Source organism: Pestalotiopsis fici (assembly GCF_000516985.1).
Source record: "Pestalotiopsis fici W106-1 unplaced genomic scaffold PFICI_Scf_1, whole genome shotgun sequence".
NCBI classification, from domain to species: domain Eukaryota; kingdom Fungi; phylum Ascomycota; class Sordariomycetes; order Amphisphaeriales; family Sporocadaceae; genus Pestalotiopsis; species Pestalotiopsis fici.
The window spans coordinates 2,277,484-2,286,227 of NW_006917091.1; the positions used below are offsets into that span (position 1 = coordinate 2,277,484).

The window sequence follows — 8,744 nt, forward strand, 5'->3', positions numbered from 1 at the left end:
CTTGCGTGTCTTGTTTATGTTGTAACTGCGTGGAGTCATGGATCAATTTCATAGCACAATGAGAACGTTCATATTTGAGGCTATATCCATATTTCAAATGTGTCAAGACGGATCGTGTTTTCATGTGATAGGAATAAAGTAGACAGGAATATCAACACGGCCCTGTGTAGCATGTAACTATCTCCCATGTACTATCTGGGAGCCGCTGCACTTTCGTTGTACGAAGAGCTTTTGCAATTTGTCATTTGTCGGTATACAATAGACACGTGAAAGGAAGCGTCTTATATTACTACAATCACGGAACAAGTTCTCGTCCAGGCTTCACAGTGTGTAATATTATTATATTTTTGGCGAAACATAATATCACTCACTCTAAAAGGGGAGATTTGACTTGGGTGGCCACTCACCGGGATCCTCGAAGCGACACTCAAAGTGATGGCCACCAGAGCCTACGGTCAAGCCGTCGTGCTGGCCCTTCTTGTCAGCGTCAGGCAGCACTACGACAGCTGTCGAGTTGGCTGGAACAGTGAGATCCATGACAAACTTCTTTCCCTTGGTTCCCCCAAGTTCGACCACCTGCCATTCGCATCGAACCCACCCATATCCGCTCAAGTACTCCGTCTTGGCGCTTGTCACATCGCCGCCTGGGCGTGGCTGGACGCGGAACGACTTCCAACCAACTCTACCCTTCTGGTCTTCGGCCAGAGCGAGTCCACCTATCGTCTCATGCATCCAGGCCGCGACACTGCCCAGGGCATAGTGGTTGAAGCTCGTCATCTCGCCCGGGTTGATCTCGCCCGAGGGTAGCATACTATCCCATCGCTCCCACGTGGTCGTGGCGCCCATCTTGACGGGGTACAGCCACGAGGGACACTCGTCGGTCAGGATCATCTTGTACGCGTACTGCAGGTTCGATTCTTCCTTCGTGCCCCCCGGGAGATCCAGCGACAGCGCCGGCAGGATGGCATTGGTGCCCGCAAAGCCTGTGCTGACTTTAAACTGGGCGGCCTTGACCCATTTGGCCAGTCGTGCCGCCGCGAGCGCCCGCCCGGCCTGGTCTCCTTGCTCGTGCAGGTTAAAGACGAGGGTCAGGGCCAAGGCCGTCTGTGTATCTCCGACAACGAGGCCGGAGCCGGCAATGTACTTGTATCGAAACGCCTGGGCAAGCTTTTCCGCCTCTGCCTCAAAACGGGCCTTGTCTTTGCTATTGTCGAGGACATCGGCGATTCGCGCCATAGTTCTGGTGATATGAACCAGATACGCATCGGATACCAAGGTACTATCTGTCGTGGCCAATGCCGGGTTGTCTGGGGGTGCCGAAGGGTCGAGCCAGTCCCCGAGCTTCCACACCTCCGTATCCCAGAGCCCGTCGTGGTCGCGAGGAAGAACCTTCAGATGGTCTAGCATACCGTCGTAGCACTCTCGGAGGGGCAAGTCATCGCCGGTCCATTGGTATAGTGCCCACGGCAGCAAAATCACGACGTCGTCCCAGATGGCGTGCGACTCGTGAGGCCACGGGCCGTTTGGCATGACGTCTGGAATGACAAACGGCACAACGCCGCCGGCCTGTTTTTGGTCTGCAATGAGATCACGAAGCCAGTTGCCGAGGAAGCCTGCGCCGTCGTAGAGGAAACTGGCCGTGGGGCCAAATACTTGGATATCGCCCGTCCATCCCAGCCGCTCGTCACGCTGAGGACAGTCGGAGGGGATGGAGAGGAAGTTTGAGCGCAACGACCAAGTCACATTGGAGTGAAGTTGGTTCAGCGGCGCGCTGGAACACTCAAAGTGCCCAGTACGAAGCATGGAATTATGCATGACGGCAGCCGAGATCGATTCCAATGTCAATGGCTCCGTAGCGTCAGACGGTGACCACCCGCTCATCTCCACATACCGAAAGCCATGAAAGGTGAATTGAGGAGAATAGTCTTTCAGGATATTGTCTGAAAAGGTGATACGATCTGTGGCTTTTGCGCATCGTAGGGGACGAACTCCAAGCTCACCGTTCTCTAGAACCTCGGCGTGTTTGATTGTAAGTAAATGCCCCGAAGGTCGGCTCAGGGAGTGGATTCGAATCTTGCCCACCAAGTTTTGGCCAAAGTCGATGAGGATCTTGCCAGTAGGGGACTCTGAGATGCTGACCGGCTTGACTAATTGGTTGACCTTTACCGGGGGACACGGTGATGCCAGGAGCGTCGTTTCCGGGAATTGGAGTTTCTTGACTGCTTGCCAGTCTGAAGACTTTTGCTCTTGGGATGAAATCTTTGTCCAATCTTGGTAATCTTGGCGCATGTCGTATTCTTCTCCGTCATAGATTCCGCTCGACAGGATCGGAGATTCCTTCCACTCCCATTTGTCGTCCGTTTGTACCAGAATTTGCCCTGAGCCCTTCTCTGGACCAACTTCCAATTGAGCGAGTGCTCCAATCTCTTCTCCATAGAAGCATGTAACCCCCTCACCCCAGACAATGCGGCCAGCATACCAACCTTCGCCGACCTCAATGGCAAGGGTGTTGTCTTGCCCAGCCTGGAGAAGGTCGCCTACATCATATACTTGGTACTGTAGTCTGTGACGATATGACGTCCAGCCTGGAGCCATGTGCTCCTCACCAATTCTGGTGCCATTGATATAGACTACGTACACACCCAGCGCGGTAATATAGAGCCTCGACCGGGCGGGTTTCGAGTCCAGTCTGAAAGTCTTGCGCAATCTGATGGGTCGAAAGTACTCTACACGCTTGCCACCCACGGGCAAAGCGGTTCGCTTCGAGCTTGTGATGAAATGGGCCGACCAGTCTTTTCGTTCCAGCAGGCCGGTCTCGACAGAAGCCCAGTCGGACCATTCCGTCGGCGTTGCTTGTCCCTCGGTGGAAGCCGCTTCAGTGCTGCTCACACCAAATGCTCTGACTCGTACACTTGCGGCATCCCGAGAAGTCAATGGTGAATCTGGCCATGGTACCAAGATGTTACTATCACTATCTGACTTGAATGGCTTGGTCTCGGAAGAGTTTTTGCGCTTGACTTCAACCTCGTAAGACGTCTGGAGCCAGTTCTTTACAAGCGACGCAGACTTTGATTCATACCGCCATGAGATACGTGGACGAGTTTCGTTGACGCCGAGACCAGTTGGATGATGTTCGAACCGGATGTCCGTCAACGATGGTGCGTTCGCCATCTTGGAGTTCCTTGGGGAAGTTTGACAAAATATTGCTACCGATCAATACCGTGCCTCAAGCTCGCTCCTCTTTGTAGATGGATCGACTTGGGGGGTAATAAGAAGTCAATTTGCTGTAACAAGAGACAAGAGCAATATTGCCTTGCTGAACTCGTCTGTCGGCGGGATCATTGCCCGACTAGTGGGAAGGGGCCGATGGTTCTGGACGCGGGGCCCCCCAAATAGTAGGTATGGAGTCAGTCAATCATGTTGGAGAGCCGGAAAGACTTCGGCTGGTTAACAAGATGCATTGGCAGAAGGACTGCACATGATGCCCAGGCCTGGAGATTTGCTTATTCCCTGCTTGATCTATCCCATGGTCTGACAACATTCTGCAAGTGTCGCGGAACTGGCTCAACTTCGGTTGCTCGAGAAGCACTAGACCGTCTGGAATGGATCAGCTGGTTCAAACTTCTACTTATAGCGGGGGGGAGACTCTGAGCGGGGAGACGTTCAATGTGGGCACTCGGTGAATCGTAGACCGAGATGGACAACTTTAAGCATAGTTCACCATGGCAGCGTGGAGATGGCACTGTAGATGATATCCATAAAGAAGCATGTGGCTAGAGCTTGGATTACAGCACAGACATGGGCTCACAATATGGAAGAGCTCGGATCTCAAGCTCTCTCGAAAACAGGCATATAGTCCAGTGGGGCGTCTACAGTCACGACATCCCCACCCCTCAGAACTTCACCCTCTAGCTTCCCCTGCTTCGAAAGCCTCCTCCAGTCTGCGCCATTGGGCAATCGTATCTCCCTCTGTCGCTGTCCAGGCTTGAGAATGGGAGCGACAAGGTACTTTGATCCAAACATGTACTCCTCAGTGCTCTTCCAAGCCTGGGGGTCGCGCGGGAACTCGTAAAACACGGGGCGGATCACAGGATCACCATGCACATGCGCCTCGTGCATGACTTCCCGAACATAGCTGCGAAGGGTCTCGCGTAGAGCTAGATACGTCTTGCAGATTTCGTATACCTCGTCACCATAGGACCAAACCTCGTTGGGAGCCCCGGAAAGACACCAGCTGCCGCCAGTATCGCCGTGTCTGGGCTGCTTGGGCTCTCGATCGCCATGGAGACGGAAGACTGGACAGAAAGCCCCCCATTGGAACCAGCGCACAAGGAGCTCGCGGAAGGCCGGGTCTTTGGGATCGCCACCGTGGAAGCCGCCAATGTCTGTCGTCCACCACGAGATGCCAGCCAGTCCTGCGTTCAGGCCGGCGGCCAGCTGACTGCGGAAACTGGACCACGAACTCGCCACGTCGCCAGACCACAGCAATGCTCCGTACTTCTGGCTGCCGGCCCAGGCGCATCGAACAAGATTGAGAATCTTGTCTTGGCCAGCTTCCTTCATCCCTTCGTAGAAGCCCTGCGAGTACCGGACGGGGTAAGAGTTGCCAATCATCAGGTTGGGTCCGGCATGGTATCTGTAAATATCAAAGTCGTAGACTGTGTACTCGGGCTCGGCCTCGTCCAGCCAAAAGATGCGGACACCCTTGTCGTAGTAATTGGCCTTGGCCTTGTTCCACACGTACTTTCTGGCAGCCGGGTTCGTTGGGTCGAAATGGATGCAGTTGCCCGTGCCAAAGTCCATGGAAATGCGCCAGCCACGGTCTTGACGGACAAGCAAGCCCTTGGCAAGCATCTCGTCATAGTTTTCAGATCTTCTATCGACTGTTGGCCATACTGATACCATGAGCTCGATGCCAAGGGACTTGAGCTCACTAATCATTGAGTCTTGTAGGGAATCATGAGCACATTGAAAAAACCGGCAGCGGGTGGGAGCAACATACCGGGATCGGGCCAGAATGTAGGGTCAAACTTCCACTCTCCCTCCTTGGGCCAATGAAAGAAGTCGACCACGAGCACGTCCATGGGCAGACCTCGGCGCTTGTGTTCTCGAGCCACTTCGAGCAGCTCTTCCTGGGTTTGGTATCTCAATTTGCATTGCCAGAAGCCCAGGCCATACTCGGGCATCTCAGGAACGGTACCGACTGCTTTGCCGTATGCTCGAACAATCTCTGCCGGCGTATCCCCAGCCACGACCCAGTAGTCTAAGACGCGTGTCGAGAGCGCCTCAAAAGTTGTAACGTTTTTGCCAAACACTGCTCGGCCGACGGCAGGATTGTTCCACAAGAAGCCGTAGCCGCGCGAGGAGACGGCAAACGGGATCGAGGCCTGCGAGTTTCTCTGAGCCAGCTCCAGGTCCACGCCCTTGAGATCCAGACATGGCTGCTGGTACTGGCCCATGCCAAAGATCTGCTCATCGGCATCGGCCTCGAATCTGGCTCTCAAATGCCACGAGTCCGAGCCAAGCCTCGGCTGGAATTCGCGGGCTGAGATGTTGAGTGAGCTGCACTTGGGATCTTTTCTGTCGACATGCGTACGGCTATACTCTTCCAACAGAACCTTGCCGGTGTCGTCTGCAATAGCCAATACACCGTACTGAGATACCGTTGCAGAAATTTTGCCATTCCTTATGGAGGCTTGATCATCGTTGATCTGGATAGAGACATTATTCTGTTCTGGCAGCGGCTCCGTCAACGCCCAATCCTCTGTGGGCAAGGACGCTTCGTGAGTGGCTCTAATGCGTAATGCGTTGGGACCCCATGCTTCGATTCTGAGAATTTCGGAATCGTATAGGTAGACCAGACTTGTTTTTTCGGGAGTTGTGAACATTTTGCAAAACTTCTTGGATTCTGCCAACAAATTGGTGGTATGGTGTCCTGTGATATACCAATGACTAGCAAGTACACTACTATATATAGATGGATATGATGCAAGACAATTTGACGTGTGTCACCAATGCAAGTGCAGTGCGGAGAGCCTCGAGTTGTAGATATCAGTCGAATCCTTGAGTCGATGTAGTGTGACCATGTCCCTGCCCAAACTCCAGAGTGCTAATCATGTAAAAAATGTCACTTGGTTTCGGGCATGTCTACCATTTCGCTGCCAAATTTCGCACGAATCGCATTGCTGAACACGGGCGTCTATGCTTGCTTGACCCGCCGCTGGGCACAAATGCAGACCATGATCTACTTTGTACTTGCTGTTCAGCCTAATAACATGTGCAGAAACCGATCGCTTCGGGTAAAGTTTTCATTGATTGAAAGGTACATGGTCACTTTGGCGAAGCAACAGAATTATCAGAGTCGAGCACGATCCCAGGGCTAGAAGTTGATATTACTCTCTATAGTACCTACAGAGTACCAGCTAGTCCTTTGCAGCACTAAAAGGGTGGGACCTCCAGACATACTAACCTAGAGAACTTTATCCCCTTGAACGGGTGACCACCAAGGAACGACATTCTCTGCGAGGATCGTCAAAGATACATACGATACAAGAAAATTCAATCTCTCCTATGAATTAGCAAAAAATTAGACGCTGTCATAGCAAAAAGTCGACGAGGCAGGGACTCGAACCCTGAATCTCTACCACCGGAAAGTAGCGCCTTACCATTAGGCCACCCCGCCGTGGACAGTAGTTGTCATGGTTGACTTAACCACTTGTGGAAAAGTTATGCTTAAAGCAGGTCATAATTAATAGAGTATGGTATCCACCACTCGAGTTATATCTGCATTTTCGTTGTGGGGAGTTCATAAATACGTCTACAAAAGTAGACCTGGTCTCGAATTCGATTTGTAAAAGGCGCTCAACCTTCACCTCTTTATTCTTTTTCTTGTCCTTTTAGACTGTTGCTTCTGTATCGGGGGAATCATGGGAGGATCCGAAACTTTATTTCGATACATACCTAGCAGGTCATGCAACCTGTCTGTCTCTTCCTGTGTAATCCATGTCGACATGTTTTGCAACGGTTCCTTGATCCAGTACTGCCTTTGTCTCCTGGGGTGTTCCATGTAGACTCGCGAATATCAAAGGCTATCTGGACAACATATCTGAAATTTGAATATGTAGAAGCTGGTCGGTTTGTTTTCTTCACCCGACATCATGTCGCTGACACAACCATGGTACAAGAACATCACATCAAGGGCTACTACAAATGCTAATAAAAACAGAAAGTAACAGAGAAAATAGCAAGTAACAGAGATCAAGTCCTTCAGGTTTGATAGGGATCTTGTCTCGTCTAAGAAATCTCCCGACCAGCAGCTGTCAGCTGCAGCGTGTCTTGCATTGCTCGGCTATCGCCCTCAATTTTGATCACAACACGCCCTCTGCACTGATTCGTATGCATCTTGTTGAATGCCTCCTTCACCTTGTCGAATGTAAAGACCGAATCGACGTGAATACACCTGCCGCACAGACGCCTGGCCTCCTCTAGCCACGCATTATTTAATTCAAAATACATGCTCGGGTAGTCCTGAGCGACGCTTCCTCCGCCCAATAATGACGACTCCGACGCGAAGCCACTGACCTCGACATGCGTTCTCGCCATGTTCTCGCACTGCTTCTGACAGACGCAGTCGAGAATCGCGTCGGGCTCGAAATGAGCCACGGCGTCGTTGCCGGCGTCTGGAGAGCTGCTGCAATCGGTGACACGATGCGCGCCCTACTCAACAAAAAGGTGTTAGTCACTGCTTTTTTTCGGGTCGTAAAGGAGCCAAATAAGGAGTAGACTGACACGCACAAGCACACAAAGCTATGTCTGATTTATACAATCGAAGCCATGTCAACAAGGGAAGAATTAGTAACGGTTACTAACCTGCTTCTTTAAAAGGTCTACGTATTGTTGCCCGTAGCAAGTGGCCATGACCCACCAACCGCGCCTGTGGGCGATCTGTATCGCGTAGATACCCGTGGGTGAGCTACCGCCGAGGATAGCAATTTTGTGCTTCCTGGAAGTGTCGACAGTTGAAGCGCACTTCTCAATGGCCGTAAAGGCCGTCAGCCAGGCCGAAGGCACACTGGCAGCCTCGGCCCACGGCATATTTGGTGGCTTCGTGACGACCGCGCTGCTGCCCAGGTTGATATGCACTCTGTCTGTCAGTGTCCCTGAACCATCCATGGCTCTAGTCACGCCCATAACATGGTCGCCCGGCATGAACTCCGTGCCAGGTGCTGCTTTGAGGACAACACCGGCAAAGTCCCTGCCCACGACCCAGGGTGTATCGACGCCCGAGGGCGCATTGAGGCGCCAGTTCAGTAGCTGGCTGTCTACCGGATTAATGGACGCAGCCTGGACTGCGACCAATATGTGATTGGGCAGAACCTGCTGCGTCACTCTGGTATTCACGCATTGCAAGGACCCAGGACTCCCTGCTGCAAGGACCCAAGACCTAACTTGGTCCATGCTTGGGACGGTTCAAATGAGAAGTGACCAGAAAGTTGTACTTGGCTCTATATCTTGAGAGGTTTGGCGAACATATTACAAGATGGGAATGGGATAAATTCAGGAACGCTTTTCACAACGAGAGGAAATCACAAATACTTATATTTTTGCTGCCCACCTCCGGCATGATCAAAGTACTCAGTCGGAGGAAGTGGCAAGTCAACGGAGAATACTTAGAGTTGCCTTCCTGAGGCCAAAACTCGATGTCGTTGGGAATGCAATTGAAAAGTCTCTTCTCTCTCTCTCTC

General features: G+C 52.1%; 3 protein-coding genes across 3 annotated transcripts; all 3 read right to left on the minus strand.

Moving 5' to 3' along the window:
* Positions 1-372: 372 nt before the first annotated feature.
* On the minus strand, positions 373-3,171 carry PFICI_00689 (uncharacterized protein; the record flags this gene model as incomplete). The annotated part of the gene is made up of 1 exon (XM_007829270.1): positions 373-3,171. The coding sequence occupies one exon, from the start codon at positions 3,169-3,171 to the stop codon at positions 373-375; it is 2,799 nt and encodes a 932-aa protein (XP_007827461.1).
* Positions 3,172-3,828: 657 nt separating this feature from the next.
* PFICI_00690 (putative family 31 glucosidase ORF2) lies at positions 3,829-5,888 on the minus strand (the record flags this gene model as incomplete). Its single annotated transcript, XM_007829271.1, has 2 exons — positions 3,829-4,946; positions 5,003-5,888. 2 exons carry the CDS (start codon positions 5,886-5,888, stop codon positions 3,829-3,831), a joined length of 2,004 nt encoding a protein of 667 aa, XP_007827462.1.
* Positions 5,889-7,293: 1,405 nt separating this feature from the next.
* On the minus strand, positions 7,294-8,457 carry PFICI_00691 (uncharacterized protein; the record flags this gene model as incomplete). Its single annotated transcript, XM_007829272.1, has 2 exons — positions 7,294-7,716; positions 7,870-8,457. 2 exons carry the CDS (start codon positions 8,455-8,457, stop codon positions 7,294-7,296), a joined length of 1,011 nt encoding a protein of 336 aa, XP_007827463.1.
* Between the last annotated feature and the right edge of the window lie 287 nt (positions 8,458-8,744).